General features: G+C 38.7%; 1 protein-coding gene across 2 annotated transcripts in view; it reads right to left on the reverse strand.

Annotated features, from left to right (window-relative positions):
• ME1 (malic enzyme 1) overlaps window positions 1-18,954 on the reverse strand; it is a 189,077-nt gene that overhangs the window by 8,730 nt on the left and 161,393 nt on the right. For both annotated transcript variants that reach the window (XM_042939268.1, XM_042939269.1), the window contains exons 10-12: window positions 8,759-8,864; window positions 7,250-7,392; window positions 4,313-4,486 (exon numbers count right to left, since the gene is read on the reverse strand). In XM_042939268.1, coding sequence (XP_042795202.1) covers window positions 4,313-4,486; window positions 7,250-7,392; window positions 8,759-8,864 — 423 coding nt within the window. The remainder of the gene's footprint in view (window positions 1-4,312; window positions 4,487-7,249; window positions 7,393-8,758; window positions 8,865-18,954) is intronic.

Consider the following 18,954-nt stretch of genomic DNA (forward strand, 5'->3'; position numbering starts at 1 on the left):
GGAAGGGAAGGGAAGGGAAGGGAAGGGAAGGAAAGGAAAGGAAAGGAAAGGAAAGGAAAGGAAAGGAAAGGAAAGGAAAAGGAAAGGACATGTTTGTCCTTTTCCATACCCTTCCTTTCTGTTTCCAACACATTTGAAGAAATAGGCCTTGATAAGAAGGGGGAGGAGGTGTTCAGAGCCCAGACATACTCTTTTCCCTGAGCCCCTCAAGATGCTGGAATGGGAGAATAATAAAAGAGAAGGGGCTCTCAGCCAGCTGCTGCGGCAGGCCTCTTGTACTGAAGGAACAAGAGATGATATCTGAATTGGATACTGATTCTGAACGGAACAGATGTTTAATTATTGTTCACTGATGTATTCCCCAGCACCCAGAATAATGAGTAGCACATAGCAGGTATTAATCAATACTTGTTAAGAGAATGGGTGAATTGAAATGGAATTAAAAGTTACTGAGATGCCATTAAGAGAAAGAAAAGAAAGACTTGATGAAGAATTATTCAAAGCAGTGATTGTCAGGAAAAATAAAACCATTTTATGTTGATGCCCCATTGAATTTAGGCTGCTTACAAAATCCTGTTACTTCTTGCTGTTCTGCAAAGGATCTGTAGCAGATTCAAATCATCGGCATCTCTTAGATGTTAAAGCAAAAACCTGTATAGGTATCTAGTACTGTTATTTAACTGGATAGAGAAAAAATGAGTAGCACAATGTCGAATGGATATAACAGCATGGTGGTTGAAAGCTCAGGCTGTGATGTGATGTAGGTCTATATTCAAATTCTAACTGCAATAATTACTGTTTGTTTGAATTGGGGCAAATTAATTAACCTTCCTAAGCCTAGTTTTCCCTTTGGCGATAGAAGACTACTAACAATTCCTAATTCATGAGATTAAACAAAATAAATGCCAGTAAGGAATTTACCACATTGTCTGAGAAAGTAAATGTTCGGTATGTTTTAGCTATTTCACTTTTTGCTTAATGTTTATTTATTTCGAGAGAGCATGCATGCTTGCACACGCATACTCGTGCACACACACAAGCGGATGGGGGAGGGGCACAGGGAGAGATAAAGAGAGAATCCCAAGCAGGCTCCACACTCAGCACAGAGCCTGATATAGGGTTCAGTCTCACCACCATGAGATCATGACCTGAGAGGATATCAAGAGTAAGACGCTCAACCGACTGAGCCCAGGTTGAGCCCTCTTAGCTATTTCACTTTTAAAAGAACAGAGGGGCAGTCACCATGGCAGAATGGAAGTAAAATAGCTTTGGGGGCCAGATCTAGCTCTACAATATGAAAGCTAGTAAGCTTTTTGAGGTGGAGGCAAGTTCTATAACCAATCAACTGCAAATTATTTCTATGAGATAATAGGTATACCGTTCCTCTCACCATTGGGGTCCAGCATCGTTGCTTCTTGTCTAGAATGTTGCACAATATCATTTTAAAGAGACTGGGGACAGTAAGAAGATGGCTGAGTAAATTAGAATCAGTCTGAATCTTTGCTCTCCACGTATGCCTGTCACACAGAGAGAGAACCGAGACACCATAGAACAGAGCCAAGTAGCAAACATGTGACCAGGGGAGCCTCATGTTAGGAATTGAATCACTAACATGGAAGGGATTGACCTGGGGGAAAAGGGGAGAGTATACAAGAGTCTTAACGTTGCTCTCACCTATTACCTCATTCACTCAAAAACTCTTTGCTGCTTTTGATATGCCACTGGTGTCTCTCTAACTACACTGTGTCCGCTTTCAAATGATCTGTCTTCGTTTCATTTTGGCAATGTTACAGCAGCTGGATTTTCAGTTATCCAGTGACTTCAATGAATCAAAGTTTCCTCCAGATGCTGTTGTCTGTGGTGACCATCTCTAGTGTCCTCCACACAGACCTCAGAAAGGGGTGGGGTGAGGCAGATGAGAGAACACAGAGCAGGTGGTTCAGGAGGAACGGGATAAGGACAGGCAGCCAGACACGCCTCTCAGATGTGGACAGGAGGCGAGGAGTATGTTCCCAGGAGGGCTGACCCAAGGGAGCACTAAGTGCTCTTAGCAGAGGTTCAGAAGGTTGTGAGGGTACCAGGAAAGCCAGAATCCTCTTTGTTGTAACAGCATGGTGGTTGAAAGCTCGGGCTGTGATGTGAGGTAGGTCTATGTTCAAATTCTAACTGCAATAATTACTATTTGGTTGAATTTAGGCAAATTAATTAACCTTCCTAAGCCTAATTTTCTCAAGATGAGCCATGGTAGTCACCAAAGGATTCAAGCATGAGGTGGGGAGTGAAGTTAACAGAAGGAGAGGCTTAGATAGGTGAATAGTTCTCAGAGTTTTCCAGGCAGGATAATAGAGCAGTTATACAGGTGTGTGCCTGCATGTTGTGTTTGAAGCTTTGGGATGAGGGAGAATGAAAGAATGACAGGCTTGTAAGCTTTGGTGTCTACTTAGAAAGGAGTTATCACTAAATGCAATGCAAATACTGAGGGTGAAGGAAGGTGAAAAGTATGGTTTTATGCATTTTGTGTTTAAGGAAAAAGCAACTGGAGACACGTTACAAGATGAGACTAGAGACACAGATTTGGCCACTTTTAGACTTAAGATAATGGAACCCAGAGAATGGATGAAATCTCTGAAAGCATAAGAAAAAGGGGGAAAAAGTTACAACAACAACAACAAAATGAATGCTAGAAAAAAGCTCTTAGTTAAAAGGGACATGGAAAGAAAACAAAGTAAACAATGAGGTGGTGTGAAAAACAAGAAATGTTGTGTTGAAGCCTAAGAGAAAACCAGTGGAAAGGCCAGAAGAGGTAGCCAGAGAGATCACTAGCTACAAGAAGGGCACTGCTGACATTACATTTTCTTTTTTCTTCAAAGTTTTTTGATAGTATTTATTACTTTGCCTGGATGGCAAATGGAAGGATTTTTTTTTTTCATGGAGTTTGTCACTAGATGGTGCTGGAGTTATTTAGGAAAGCAAACATGGGCTACATTGAGTAGAAGATCTCCACCCCCCCTTTGATGTGTCTGTTATGTAGAACAATAATTATATTTTTCTTAATGTGTGAACAGCTTTGATAAGCTCTCTTAGTGAGCAGATATCTACTTATGTGTAACAAGATTTTAGGAGGTAAAGAAACTCTAGGACACCAGCTGCGATGCTTCTACTGCAAGGAAGACAAAGAAAAGAGCAGGACATTACAGCTTCGATATCTGTTCTCACAGAATGATGCCAGGCGCTAAACACTGGGATTATACTCCTTGGACCACAACAATAACAGAAGACTCCATCTATATTCTCTGAGTTCCTCTTCAAAACAGAAAGCATAGTATGTTCGTAAGCTGAAAATATCTGAATTTTAATCAACTTTTATTTGGTTCAGTTCAGTTACCATGTTGTACAGTGGTCTCATTTTAGAAGAAATTCACTCAAATCTCTCATCCGTGAACTGCATCCTGCTCAAACAAGGTATCAACCAGATGAACATTCTGATTATCAAAAGCTCATGATTTTACAAATATGTGCCAAATCACTGTATCGTCCCCCTGAAGTGTGGGGAGGAAAGGGAACTGATGGGAACCTGAAGTTTATGGTACGTCTTGTGCCATAAGTAATAAAGTCTTTGTCTCCGACCTAAGGGTTTTGGGTCTTTTGCCAGCATCCATGAAACTGTGGCAGGCTAACTCATTAGCGTGCAACTAAGGTAAGGTTTCAGATCCTTCACTTCTTAAGAACAGCTCACCAGTCCCTACTGGGTCTGTTGCGTGATGTTCGGAGAATCTTTCCTGAAGGCCCACACTCAAACCCACATGTGTCCTTTTAATGAGTTCAAAAACACTAATTCCCTGTTATAATTTTCTTTCTGCTTAAAATATTAGTTTCTGTTTTCTGCCCTGTACCCTCAAGGATACACACTTCTTCACTATACCAAATCAGACTTTCATTTTAAACCTTCAAAATGCTGTTATTTAGGAAAGTTTGGAGAAACATTGGCCGCTTCATTATGATTTGGAAACAGTATTTTCAATTGTGTCACTACTGTCACAGAATTTGATTGGAAGTATGAAGACGAAAATGAGTTCCTTGTAAGAGATCAGAACAGTTTTTTTACTGGCTACTGAAAAATAGTCTTTTACTCGTGACTCCAATGTGAACCTGCTACTGACCCCTTATTCTCCACTAGGAGAGATTTTTTTCTTCTTCGGACTTTGTACCTTATAGGGAGTGAGCTGAGATGCTATATAAATAAATAAATCATTAACCCACATGGAGCTCATCTGGTGTTTTACAGCCTTGGTGAACACAGAGTTTACAATACCTCAGCAGTTGTGAGAAAAATCTCATCTGTGATATGTCTCAGTCCACAAGCCACAACACCAAGAGCGATTCCAGGAAACACATAGGAATTGTTTCCTTGGCCAGGATATAGGGTCCGTCCATCTGGAAGAGTGACTGGATCAAAAGGACTGCCACTGGCAAAAATTGCACGCCCCTACAACACAGACACACAACTAACTTTAAAAAGAAGCATGGTATTTTAAAAGAAATGTATCATAACAGAACTACCCCACAGTTAGAGTACTGAGCATTTAGAAAGAAGACTAATTTTCATTAACCCTCTAATAAGTCTGGGCAAGCTTTTATGATGTTGGCAGTAAGTTCTGGAGTGGGTGATTACTACTACTTTCTGCCTCCCTCTCTACTCCTCAGAGAAGTGTGTAAAGCACAGGAAACCCAAGACCACCACTCTATTCACTGCAGTGGTCCAACCCAGAAGCCTATCAACCATTTCTATATGGGGTTCAGATAACAGACTTCTGAAGCTGGAAAAAATGATAGGTTAACATTAGAGTATTGGAAAGTATGACATTTTAGGTTAGAGTTTAGGAATCTACACAGTTTTCTTTAATTTTTTAAAAATGTTTATTTTTGAGAGAGAGAAAGAGAGAGCACAAGCCAGGGAGGAACAGAGAGAGACACAGAATCTGAAGCAGGCTCCAGTATCTGAACTGTCAGCACAGAGCCTAACTTGGGGTACAAACTCACAAACCTCGATATCATGACCTGAACCAAAGTCAGAGGCTTAACCAACTGAGCCACCCAGGCATCCCTACAAGAAACTTTCTAACCTAACTTAATTATTTTATATATATACATATATGTATACACACATATATTTAAGAAAAAGACCTGCAACATGATATGTAAGCTCATTTATCTCCCTCCCTGTTTTCACTTCCTACCTATTGTTTTATAATCATCATATTTTAAGGAGAACAGCATTCAGTAAATGACAGCTAAACATTCTTGTGTACATGGAGTGTTAATATGGAGAAGAAAATCTCTTCATACTATTTCTGGATTATAGTTTTTCATGCTTCAATAATCTTCCTGTATTTCTATTTTTAACCTTTCCTGACAACCTTTCCCTTGTGCCTAAAGCAGCAGAGACTCATCCAGCACAGACAGACCTTTGCCTGTTCTGTATCCTTTAGCTAAACCAGTGTTTAAGTTTTCAGCCTCAAAATGACTTTCAATTTTATACCCTTTTTTTTTTTTAACAACATAGAACATCATGCAAGATGATTAAGAAAGAGTTTAGGTCATTTATATCAGACACATTCAAATTTAAAAACACAATTATGGGGCACCTGGGTGGCTCAGTTGGTTAAGTGTCCAACTTCAGCTCAGGTCATGATCTCATGGTTTGTGGGTTCGAGCCCCGCATTGGGCTCTGTGCTGACAGCTCAGAGCCTGGAGCCTGCCTCAGATTCTGTGTCTCCCTTCCTCTATGCCCCTCCCCCACTCATGCTCTGTCTCTCTCAAAAATAAATAAACATTAAAATTTTTTTTTAAATTTAAAAACACAATTATACAAATTTGGCTAATTGTGTTTATTTCTATTACTGGTGAGTCTACAAACTCTTGACACCTGTTGAGATATATGACAAAATAACTACAAAACCACTTATTTGTTATTTGTCTACTATGCTAAAATTTTATCATTTGTGCACCATGCTACAATTTTATTGCTCAAAGGGTTTTTTTTTCTTCCCCTTTTAAAAATTTAAGGACTACTGAAGGATGTCAGGCAAATTTCCCAATCTGCAGATGGGCTGAAAATTAAAATTATTGAGGACATTGATGCCATCCCAAATTAAGAGAGATAGACAATGGAGTGGCTCCTTGCCAACATTTCATTAATTCTAGTAATGAGCATTTAAGGTTATACTATTAAGGAAGTAAAGCCATCAGTTTCTGATTTGTGCAGAGTGACCTAACTTTGTGTCATATTTGTCTTTTCTAGTGCATTTTGGATTTCTTTCCAAAATAAAAGTGTTAGATATATATGATTCAACCTGTTTCGTTATAATGACATTTTCAAGTCTTTGAAGGGAAAAAAGGCTATTGACAACCTATCAGTCAAATATATGTTAATACAAACACAGTATAAAATAAGCCACTTTTTTGGAAACAGTAAAGTGTTGAAGCTTCAAGGACTTCTATCCCAAACTGGCTAGATGTCAAAATAGCTGCCCAAAGGTACCACCCATGGCATCAAAATCCAAACCCAGGATTTAGCAAAACAAAAATAAGACTGAGGTTTTATACGGTATGCTTCAACGTTCAGAAATAGCTAGTTAAAAGTTATTTTAATAAGCATCTCGCATCAAAATTTTTCCTTTTTAGCTTTTATATTTAAGTGTTAAATGCTTCCAAATCACTTGAAAAAATTATCAATAAACTTTACAAAGTTTGTTTTACTGAAGAGGAGGATTTACACAACAACATTTCTAGAAGAGGAAACAATTCTAAACCCCTCTGACCTATTCACTTTTCTTTCTTTTCTTTTTTTTTTTTATTTTTATTTTTTTTAATGTTTATTCATTTTTGAGACAGAGAGAGACAGAGCATGAATGGGGGAAGGTCAGAGAGAGAGGGAGACACAGAATCTGAAACAGGCTCCAGGCTCTGAGCTGTCAGCACAGAGCCCGACGCGGGGCTCGAACTCACGGACCGCGAGATCATGACCTGAGCCGAAGTCGGATGCCCAACCAACTGAGCCACCCAGGCACCCCTATTCACTTTTCTTTCAATCTTGGTTTAACTTTTAAATTAAGTAGTAAGAATCTTACATATCCTTGGTTCCTCCATAATGATTAAGAATTAGAGTATTAAAATATCAGACCCTGTGTCTGGCAGAGCTGGGGACTGGAAGGGCGGGGGGGGGAGACAAGTTACACTTTTGCTTTACCTTGGTTAGTTTATAGCACTGCTCTGCAGTACATTCTGCTTTGCTAGTTGGATTACTCAATGCAAAAATAATAGGCCGGTCATTGAAGGCAGCCATGTCCTTGAGAATTTGTTCTGAGAATGCACCACCAATTGCAGCAACTCCTGAGGTAGAAATGAGAAACCAGTGAATAGACTATCAGCGGTTAGTGAAGTAAGACGTCCATGCCCTCAAGACAATGAGACAGGTCACTTTCTGATAGACCCTAAACAAAATATAGAAGATCTGCATCAACAGTGACAGAAAGAGATACGTTTGTTAATGCCAACAACCTTTAGGGTTACAAATCTCCAAGTATCTATACAAAACAACACAGATCTAACATTTGGCTCATAATACACCGAATCAGTGATCAAATCACTAGGTATTTTGATGACAGACACTGATGTCAGGAAATTAAAATGTGCCTAATATATATTATCTGTCTATAAATAATTCTAGGAGTATATTCCAGTCTCTCAGGTTATAAAGTAATTATTTTTTATAAACCAGTGCTAACACTTAAGACAACCATCCAATTCAATTGTAAAACTACAGTATCACTCACTGAAAGAATCCTGACAAAGGATAAAGCAATTAGCATGATGGAAATGGAGAAAAATCCTGATACAATGTATTTTGTAAAAAACAAGGCTTATTACAGTTTCTGTGATGGAGTATTTGTTTTTGTTACGATTATTATCATTGTTCTCAATACTGTCATGTTTACAAGAACTTCCAGGAGTGGATTATGATACAAAGTAAGAACTGACATTCTATACACACAAAATAAGGTACAAAGTTTCATACCCTCCTCTGAGTTTTTTTAACCACATTAAATTTAACTATACTAAACATCATATGTGCACACGCACTGTGTAAGCACTGTGTTAAGTGCTATGAGGAATATAGATGTGGTCTCCCTGTCTTCAGGGAGGGTCTAGTAGTTAGTGCAGTATTTCTCAACCTCTGGGATATGAACATTGTGGGTCAGATAATTCTTTGTGTGGGGGGGAAGGGGTGCTTTCCTGTGCACTGTAGGGTGTTGAATACCATCTCCAGTCTCTACCCACTAGATGTCAGTGGCCCTGACCACCCCTCCCCCAACCCTTTCCAAAGTTGTAATAACCAAAAACATCTCCAGACATTGCCAAATGTTTCTTTGGGGGCAAAGTCACTCCCATTTGAGAACCAGTGTGTATCTGGAGCAATCAAGCCTGGGAAAGTGCTGAATCTGCCAAGGATTGACAGGTTGACAGAGTCAGCAGAGGGGGCTACACACTTCAGCTGATAGGACTGAGAACACAGTACGAAATTTACAGATCTAAGTGTCTGTGGGGTACTGTTGATTCAGTGAATGTGTAATTTTGTTTGTGAATTCCAAAGGTCAAAATTTCAAAAAGCTACATTATGCCTCAAAAATCAATTAAGAAAATTAATCAGGCCAAAATGGGGTTGGGTTGGGTTTATGGGAAAGAGGGAGAAGTTTACCTATGAGGGCAGTTGGTTTTATTTCTTGAACAATGGCTTCTAGGTTCTTCATTTCTTCATGTTCATGGGCAAATTCCTTCTTCTCTTGTGTTAAGGCAGCACGTCCCTAAGTAAGGCAAATAAAAAGAAATGTTAAATCTGCCAAACATTTGTGAGCCAATGAAATTTCAGAATATTACACATATTACGAGTATTTGTGCTTAACATTTTTGTGTATCATGTATTACACCTGTTCTTAAATTCTCTTCTCTAATTATTGGAGTATTCTTTCATTCAATCTTTCAACAAATACTTATTTCTCAATATTCTAGGCAATGGGGATGAGCAGTGAGCAAACAAGTCTTTCCCTTTCTTAAATATTATTTAATATTAAAATCCTAACTCTACAGACATTTATGAGAAACTGGCACTAACAAATGACAGTGCAAAATGTCATTTAAATAAAGATATCATTTACTAAACATTATTTGTATTAAATGTGTCTTAGAATGCAGAGTTGGCTTTAGTCACAACACTCCCAATTCATGTACCACTGAGTAAAAATTGAACTTGAGGCCATATTTATACTATAGTTTGATTTTCTAAATAAGTACTAGCTTTGAATATTTTTATGTTAATGTTTTGACTATCAATGTGTCATGTGTTATCTAGGAAACATCTAATTATAATTTTCTAGCTGCAAATTTTTTTACGTTTATGTATTTTTTGAGAGAGAGGAAAGGAGCACGCATGCACGAGCAAGGGAAGGGCAGAGAGAGCGGGAAACAGAGGATCCCAAGTGGGCTCGGCACTGACAGCAGACAGCCCGATGTGGGGCTCAAACTCACGAACCGCGAGATCATGACCTGAGCAGAGATCGACGCTCAACTGACCGAGCCACCCAGGTGCCCCTCTAGCTGCAAATTTTTTATCTTGACTTAAAGTAATAAATCACTGCCTAATATCATATGGTACTTTGACTTACAAGTTGTTTTCACATATTTCATATGATCCCCTCAACAATTTTAAGAAGTAAGGCAAGTAATTAGAGTCGTTTCACATGAGGCAACAGAGGCTCAGAGATATTAAAGGACTTGCCCAAGGAAGGCCCTCGAACTCAGTCTTTCCAATAATACAGCACGGTACAGTCCTGGAGAAAAAGCTTTACAAATGGTATAGGTCAGGTTGTTTACAAATTGTTGCTCTAAAGATGGTACAATTTTCTTGCTTTAAAAGGTTATCATTTTATTTCCATTTTTAAAATACTGTACATGTGAATTACAGATCACTTGCAGCATATGAACCTATTTGCTGCACTCGCTTCCTCATCTGTAAAATAAAGATGGTAAGTTCTACCTTAAAGACAATGTGGTAATAAATATACAAAGGAGCAATACTCAGCCATAAGAAAAATGAGGTTTTTCCCTTTGTGACCTGGATGGACTTAGAGGGTATTATGCTGAGTGAAGTAAGTCAGACACAGAAAGACAAATACCATATGATTTCATTTATATGTGGAATTGAAAAAACAAAACAAATGAACAAACAAAAAAGCAGGAAGAGACCCACAGATACAGAGAACAAAGTGATGGTTGCCAGAGGGGAGGAGGGAGGGACAAAATGGGTGAAGGGGACCGGGGGTAGAGGATCGCAGCTATGAAATGAATAAATCAGGGATGAAAGGTACCACATAGGAATTATAGTCAATGGTATCGTAATAGTGTTGTATGGTGACAGATGTTAGCCACACCTGTGGTGAGCACACAGCACAGTCTAGTTGATGAATCACTATGTTGTACACCTAAAACTAATGTAACACTGTGTGCCAACTATACCTCAACAGAAAGAAAAAAATCAGGGAGGGAGGGAAAAAAAAAGAAAAAGGAAGAAAGAAAGAATTTCTACCTCATCAGGTTGTTTACAAATTAAATCAACCAATACATCTAAAGTACTTAGGATTGTGCAAATTTTCTTAATGTTTATTTATTTGCTTTTGAGAGAGGGAGAGAGAGAGAGAGCAGGGTCGGGGGGGGGGGGGGGGGGGGGGGGAGGAGAGACAGAATCCCAAGCAAGCTCCACCCTGTCAGTGCAGAGCCCAATGCAGGGCTCAAACTGTGATCATGACCTGAGCTGAAATCAAGAGTTGGAGACTCAACCAACCTAGCCACTCAGGCGCCCCAGGATTGTGCCAGTTTTAAACAATAGCTTAACATTAGCTGTTGTAATTAAAATTATTGTGAGGAAGAAAAAAAGTCATAATACCAACAGCTATAATTTTGGTATATTTTCTTAGTCTTCTGTAAAGTGCTGTTTCTATATTATTGTTTTCTATTATGAGCAGGATATTAGAGTGAATAGCTTCCTAAGAATAGAATTTACTGTTAGTCACTTCTGCATTCTAAAAAGTTATTTATCCTACCTTTTCTTCTGAGACACTGTGAAAAATAATCTTAACACTAAATAGAAAAGATACCTGTATGCCATGTTCACTGCAGTGTTATTTACAAGAGCCAAGACATGGAAGCAACCTGAGTGTCCATGAATAGATGGATGAATGGATTAAAAACAAGACACACACACACACACACACACACACACACACACACACACACACACACACAGAATATTATTCAGCCACAAAAAATGATGAAATATCGCCATTTGCAACAACATGGATGGACCTTGAGGGCACTATGCCAAGTGAGATAAGTCAGACAAAGAAAGATAAATACCATATGATTTCATTTATATGTAGAAACTAAAAAAGGAACCAAAAAAAAAAAAAAAAAAAAAAAGCCTGAACTTACAGATTCAGAGAAAAGATTGGCGGTTGCCAGAGGTGAGGAGTTGGGGGACAGAGGGCAAAATGGGTGAAGGTGGTCAAAAGGTACAAACTTCCAGTTACAAAATAAGTAAGTCCTGGGGATAATGTACGGCTTGGCAACTATAGTTAATACTGTATTGTATACTTGAAAGTTTTTAAGGGAATAGATCTTAAAAGTTCTTATCACAAGAAAAAAAACATTTGTAACTATGTGTGATGATAAGTGTTAACTAGAGTTACTGTGGTGATCATTTTGGAATATACACAAGTTTTGCATCATTACACTGTATACCTAAAACTGACACAAACTTATACATCAATTATATATCGAGAAAAAAATCTTATTTCACTCAGAATCAAGTTTGAAGATTACTATTTCATATTCCTTACTAGTCTCCAGTTATATTAAATTGAGTATATTAGACCATATTCTTATTCATCTTCTTTATGAAGAAAAAGTCAAAAATCATATAAATTCAGTTGCCACTTTTATCAATAAAACCTATCTATTATCATAGGTTTTTTAAAATTAGTCATGGGTCTAACAAGTAGTTTATGCAAACCTAGACTGATTCCATGAGTAAACACTGTATTTATGAGACAAGATTTTTTTAAATTGCTATTTAATAATACAAAGAAATCTATGACAACACTGAAATGTTTACAACTCTCACCAAATTGGGGGGAGGAGCTACCTGGTAGCATCCTCCTCTCCTCTCTTATCTTCTCAGCCAGGAAGTCTATTTCATTTACATATCTCAATTATGGAGATTAATAAAACGTTATCCTAGTATATAAACAAAAGCTAGGCCAATGATAATTTATTAGTCACAAATGAAAGAAACAGAAGCCTTGGAGTACCACAGAATTTCCTCTAAATATTTTGATAATTAAGACTTCAATTTAGGCCCCAATTCCTCAGCATCCATTTCCTGTGTCAATGTTCTTTGCAATGTAACTTGACAGTTCCTTCCACAAAAAGAAGTTATACTTTCCCACCCCTTCTCTTTGGACTTGAACATGTGATTCTCTTTGGTCAATAAAATGTACGCTGAAATGAAAGTGTGCCAACCTTAGGCCTTAAGGGTAACTGGTGTTTCTGCTCATTCTCTTGTGCCTTTGCCATTTGTGCTTTAACGTGCATAACCTGGGTAGCCTGATGGTCCACTGAAGATGAGAACCTTGTGAAAAAGACCTGGACCCAAACTACAGCTTAGAGCCACCCCGCCAACATCATCAGAGCTGCTCCACCTGACCCTCAGGTGTGTGAGAAATAAATCATTATTGCTGTATGTCACTGAGATATTGTAGCTTTTGATAACTCAGCAATAGCTGGGTGATACAGAGGATAATTTAAATTTTGATTATATATTCCATCATTTCTTTTTACTCATTTTTACTATTTGCTGCTTTGGGAATAAGAGGTTCCTTTCCCTGAAATGATTTAATGAAAAGAATGCTTTTGCAATCCTCAATGCTCTTATTACTGCTTAGTTATGTGGCAAAAAAAAAAAAAAAAAAAAAAAAATCTTGCATTATTGGAAAAGAATGAAAAATTCTGGTTTTTGGGTAGGAATAAGAATTTGGAACCATTTGATGGTTACAGTATTTAACTATCTAAATTATTTCTAAACTATTTCTGGAAGTAGTATGAGCTAAAATTCACAACTATTTTTGTTCTCACTACAGTGAAATTTCTAGAACAGGTATTCAATAAAGTTGCAGCTTGGTGAGACATATTTCCTGGGAATAATAACTTTTAGCTTCCAACATAAACACAACAGCGTTTTGGCTTGTTGCTCTTTCCCAGAAATGCATATACTCAATATCAAGTATAAAGGCAAGATGTTAGACTAACATCTACCTGAGGCTCTTATGGCAAATACCACAGAACTCTAAATTGCTTCTAGTGTGGCTTCCTGTACACTTGAGGTTAAAGGGCTAAACTATATCTTGAAGCTTGAGTTTCTACTTCTGACACAGCAGTCACCACGCTGATGTACCTTCGTAGGACCTTGAAGGAGAAAACGCACATCCTGAAGTAGAAGCCATGTGGCTCTTCTGGAAGCGTGTGGTAGTGCTTGTTTGTTTTTAGGCAAAAGCAGTGGTCTCTAGTATCTAGCCTACCACCCACAGGTGTGCTGAGTAATGGTGGTGGTGGCAGCCACCATATTTGGCAGCTTCCTGTCTGTGGCTAAGACACTGATTCTTGAGTCCACAGCCTCAGCAGTTCCTTGCTAATGCAGATGTGTATTACAACTACTCCTGAACATTTGGCCCTGTGTCTACTTCTTCTAAGGTTTGGAGATTTGCATTTCAGAATGTTTTTATGGACAAGAGAACTTGTTTAACGTGTGCTAGGTTCCCTAACAGAGAAAGAGATCTCAGGATATTTATTCACCTGTTCCAAAATAGCTAGAGTCACCTCAATGCAATGCTATGTAATCTTGAGGGCTACTGAGAAGATGCATAACTCTTAGAGTAAACAACATGTCACAGGGTTTGCTTTCTGGTCTTTTTGATTTTCCACCAGACAAAGTATAAGTATTATGCAAATACAATTCAATAAATTTACTATAGTGTCTGAAAATGTCATATTACTTTTATATCCAAATTCTGAAACTCTTTTCATGCCATGGTAGAGAATTCTAATTGTCCATCAATATTCATGCTCTCCTTTTTAAATTTTAATTTTTTTTTAAGTTTATTTATTTATTTTTGTAATCTCTACACCTAGTGTGGGGCTCGAACTCATGATCTGGAGATCAAGAGTCACATGCTCTTCTGACTGAGCCAGCCAGGCACTTCATGCTATCCTTTAAAAAAAAATTACATTACCGTGAAAACACAGTATGAAATTTTAAATTTTTAAGTGTACAATCTCTTTTTTGAAACTTTTTTCATTCGTTCCTTTTTAATGATAAGATTTTCCAGTTTTAGCCAACCACATTGTTCCCCAGGTGGAGACTGTATTTCTTAGCCTCCTTGCAACGTAGAGTGGCATGAGACTATCTCTGTTGGAAAGGGTGGAGTGGAAGTTAGGTGTGCACCTTCTGATGCAGCACCCCCCCCCCCACCCCGGTCCATTCCCCACCCTCTCTCCCCAGGTGGCTGTGATGGCGACACCTGGAAAGCTTCTTTGCTTTCCCAGAGATAGATGATGGACACAGAGATGACTCTGTTCTGCCCACCTCTATACTATCAGATGACAAATACATTTTAACTTGTTTGGGTTAACATATTTTGGGGTCTCCTTGGAGAGCAATTTAACCTAAAATTGAACTAATACATATCTTTAGGCTAGTAGTCTCTTCATTTTGTATCTGAAAATAGTACACACACCATCAGGAGGAAACTTTGCCTTGAGAAGCCCTTATCTTCTGGGAAGGCCAATGACCAAACATTAAAACCAAGAAAGTGTCTATATGGTTTTTAAAAAGTTTTACTTATTTTTGAGAGAGAGAGAGAAAACCCAAGTGGGGGAGGGGGAGTGAGAGAAAGGGAGATACAGAATCCGAAGCAGGCTCCAGACTCCGAGCTGTCAGCACAGAGTCCCATGCAGGGCTCGAACTCCCAAGCCACGAGATCACGACCTGAGCTGAAGTCGGATGTTTAACTGACTGAGCTATATGGGCGCCCCTATACATTTTTAAGATTCATAATAATGTAAATTTTACCACTGTTCTATCCTTAAACAATGGTGTTTTTTTTATTCCTGAATTCCTGCTTATTACATAATTTCCTTTTGTTCAATTCTGTGTCACTGCCCTTAAATGATCTTTTGTGTATTTGAAAAGAGATACTGAATCACAGTCTTCCTTTCCCAGGTGAGGAACCCAGATATTTTGAATCTGTTCTAATTGAACCCATCTCTCTTCCCTATCAGTGAGGTGGCTCAAGTGAACTCTCAGACACTCTTGCTTCCCCTTTATATACCACAGGACTGAGGGGCACCTGGGTGGCTCAGACGGTTGAGCGTCCGACTTCGGCTCAGGTCATGATCTCACAGTTCGTGGGTTCAAGCCCCGCATCAGGCTCTGTGCTGACTGCTTCGGATTCTGTGTCTCCCTCTCTCTCTGCTCCTCCCCAGCTCATGCTTTGTCTGACTCTGTTTCTCAAAAATAAATAAATGTAAAAAGAAAAAAAATTTACATACCACAGGACTAAAAACTGTACTCCATCAAAGGAATAACCAATGATGAATATGGCCAAGAAAGACCATACTTCCTGGATCTGGCTTTTAAATGTTATATTACTGCATTCTAGTATCATGTTTTCTTCTTTAATAACAGTTAAATATAATCAGTTTTAACCTGTGGATTACTTTAAGCAGAAAGGAGAAACCTCACAGAAAGGATTGTGAGAGAAAAGAACATTTGTAACATTTTCAGAATTATCAAAGAATAGAAAATAAGAAATACTATGAAAGAGGAAAAGATGCCACTGATCTGTTTATTTTAAAAACTGCCTGGGGGAGCCTTGGTGGTTCAGTCAGTTGAGCATTGGACTCTTGGTTTCAGCTCAGGTCATGATCTCACAGGGGTGGGATCGAGCCCCGCACTGGGCTCCAGGCTCAACCTGGAGATTCTCCTTTAGGCTCTTCTCTTCCTCTGCCCCTCTCCCCTGCTTGTGCACTTGGCACTTTCTCTCTCTCTCTCAAAAAAAACCAAACCAAACCAAACAAAACAAAAAAAACAAAAGAGAGAAATGAGAAAAGAAAAAAAAGTAATGATTTCTTAGCAGCTGAAATAACTGAATTCAACCTGGTACATTTTGAATTGTGCTGGGAATGCAAAATGCAAACAAAAGGGGATCTAGTCTGTTTATATTGAATGTGGACCTACAAATCCAAGTTGTAAAATGAATTTAGAAGACGCTGAATAAACTGAAAGTGACAGAGACGTGATACCCATTTTTTTAACTGAATGATTCAAAATATTTTCCTGAGTGCAGTGTCTCAGACTATCCAAAACAGTAAATTCAAAAAAAATTTAAATGTATTTTATAATATTGTCTACAAAACTGTAATTACTGTCAATATGCCATTAATTTCTGATTAATTTTGTTGGCTAGGGACATGAATAAATAACTAGTAGAAGAATGCATTCTCAGAGCCAACAGCAAATAAATACATGTTACTTCTGAAAGCTTGTAATGGTATTCAGAAGGGTAAAAAAAGAGCTCCCGGGTGACACACAGAAAACGCCATCTACAAATGCTGGACACAGAACATGGGACTAAGGTTCAGGACAATAGTCCTCAGCCTCTTCCCTCACCTCACGACCTAGGGCACGCCCTATGATACTTCCATGGACGTTGATTTCTCCATCTATAAAAGCAGTCTGGGTTAGTGATGATGACAATGTGATGAAAGTGAACGAGATCCAAAGCCAAATGAGCACCAGACTCACTTCAGGAAAGCCAGATTCTTGAACCTTGCTTTCAGATATTCTAAGTCAAGTCCAGGATGAAGCCCTGGAATCTGTACATATATGTTTTTTTTAATTTCCCATGTAATTAGGATTATCAGCCAATATTTAGAATCACTGCACCAAATGATTTGTCACATTTCTACCAGATGCATTTTAAAAAGATATGTGATACGTTTTTAAAAAATGTATAAATTGATTTTTCTGTTAATAAGAAGAAAAGCTACAGAATAACATAAATTAGCAATCACAGATTTCTATTACTGCTTTTTTGACTGACAACTTCAGATATAATGAAAAATATTTAATGTGCTTTAAAGCCCCTAAATTTCCTGGAATGAGAAGCAAATCACAAAGAAGATGGATAAACATTGTATGAAAAGCAAAGATGCATACTTTTAGCATGAACACTTTACTTTCTTTTCTTATTTATTTTTTTCATTTGAGAGAGGGGGACAGAAGAGCAGGGACAGGGGCAGAGGGAAAGAGGAGAGAGAATCTTAAAAAGGCTCCACACTGAGCTCAGTGTGGACCCTGACACGGAGCTCGATCCCACGACCCTGGGATCATGACCTGAGCTGAAATCAAGAGTCGGACACTCAACCGACTGAGCCACCCAGGCGCCCATCGTGAACACTTTATTTTCTTAGGCGTAGCAACAGCACTGGCAGCTCCTAGCCACTGAAGCCAGATCTTGACCAGAAGACATCCACCCAGTAAGAAACACAGATTACCCACAGTCTCTCCCGCAAAGGCTCGATTCTTGGCACTGACTTAGCAAGGCCAGGAATCATGAAACGATAATACTAGCACTGCTGAAGGACTCTACTTGCCAAAAACAGAAGAATCAAAAGACAAAAATAAAGGTCCAAGTATTTTCTTTGTTTTTAATGTTCACTTATTTATTTGGGGGGAGAGAGGGAGAGAGAAAGGGGGAGGGGCAGAGAGAGGGGGAGAGAATCCCAATCACAGAGCCTGACACGGGCTTGATCCCACGAACCATGAGATCATGACCTGAGCCAAAATCAAGTGTCGGACACTAACTGCCTGAGCCACCCAGGCGCCCTTCAAGTATTTTCTTCACTGTTTTCAAAGTTGATGTGACAATCTGGCTTAGATGAAAAGAACTATTGAAATGTGACCTCTAGATCTGGCAATATTAAAGCAACTGCCTATACCTTTGGACTTCTGTTTTCTGGACCAATGGCTCATTTTCCTCCTTCTTTCAAAATCTAATTTGGAATCCAGATTCTTTACGCCACTCACATCAGTTGGATATGGATACAGAAGACTTCTTTTCTGTTCATTCCCCTCTCCAGGATCCTTGCTGAAATGCTTTTTGCCTTCTTTTGGCAAAGTGCACGTGGATACTTCTTAGAAATCTCAAACCCTATGGTGTTTCTTTCTTTTTTTCAAGAGTCTCTAATTACACTAAATGTATTATGGATAGCTGAGAATTTCTTTTGAATGTTACTATTTCTTCAATATCCCCTCTCCCTTATTTTGTGCTGATTCTTAGGACAGGATAGAAGCTATGATTAACCATACTGAATTACTACCTTTTTCAAAGTCTCAGATGTTCTGGTGTGGCTGGAGAGGATAGGCAGCAAAGACCTCAAGATTTTGGCTTAGCATTTCATGAGCTAGGACAGGCCTAGAAAACTAACTATGGATTGTTACTGATAAGTATTTATTCCTTCCTACACACAGGCACTAGAGGAACTCTTCCACAAGTGCTTTGTTTTGTAATCCATGCCCGCCTGGACAGTTTGCCCACTGCACGGGCCTGGTTCTGTGTCAGGTCATTAGTTTACCAGAGTTGAACTGGGCCCCTCTCTGCATCTGTAGACAGGGCCTTCCTAGCAGGCTGTGGTAGCATTTCCCTGTCAGAGTAATTATCATCTGGTCTAATGATGACAGAACTCCATAAATGAGGCAACTTCACAGTTTCCTTTTTAGGTTTT

This window comes from Panthera leo, chromosome B2, assembly GCF_018350215.1.
Source record: "Panthera leo isolate Ple1 chromosome B2, P.leo_Ple1_pat1.1, whole genome shotgun sequence".
Taxonomy (NCBI): Eukaryota; Metazoa; Chordata; class Mammalia; order Carnivora; family Felidae; genus Panthera; species Panthera leo.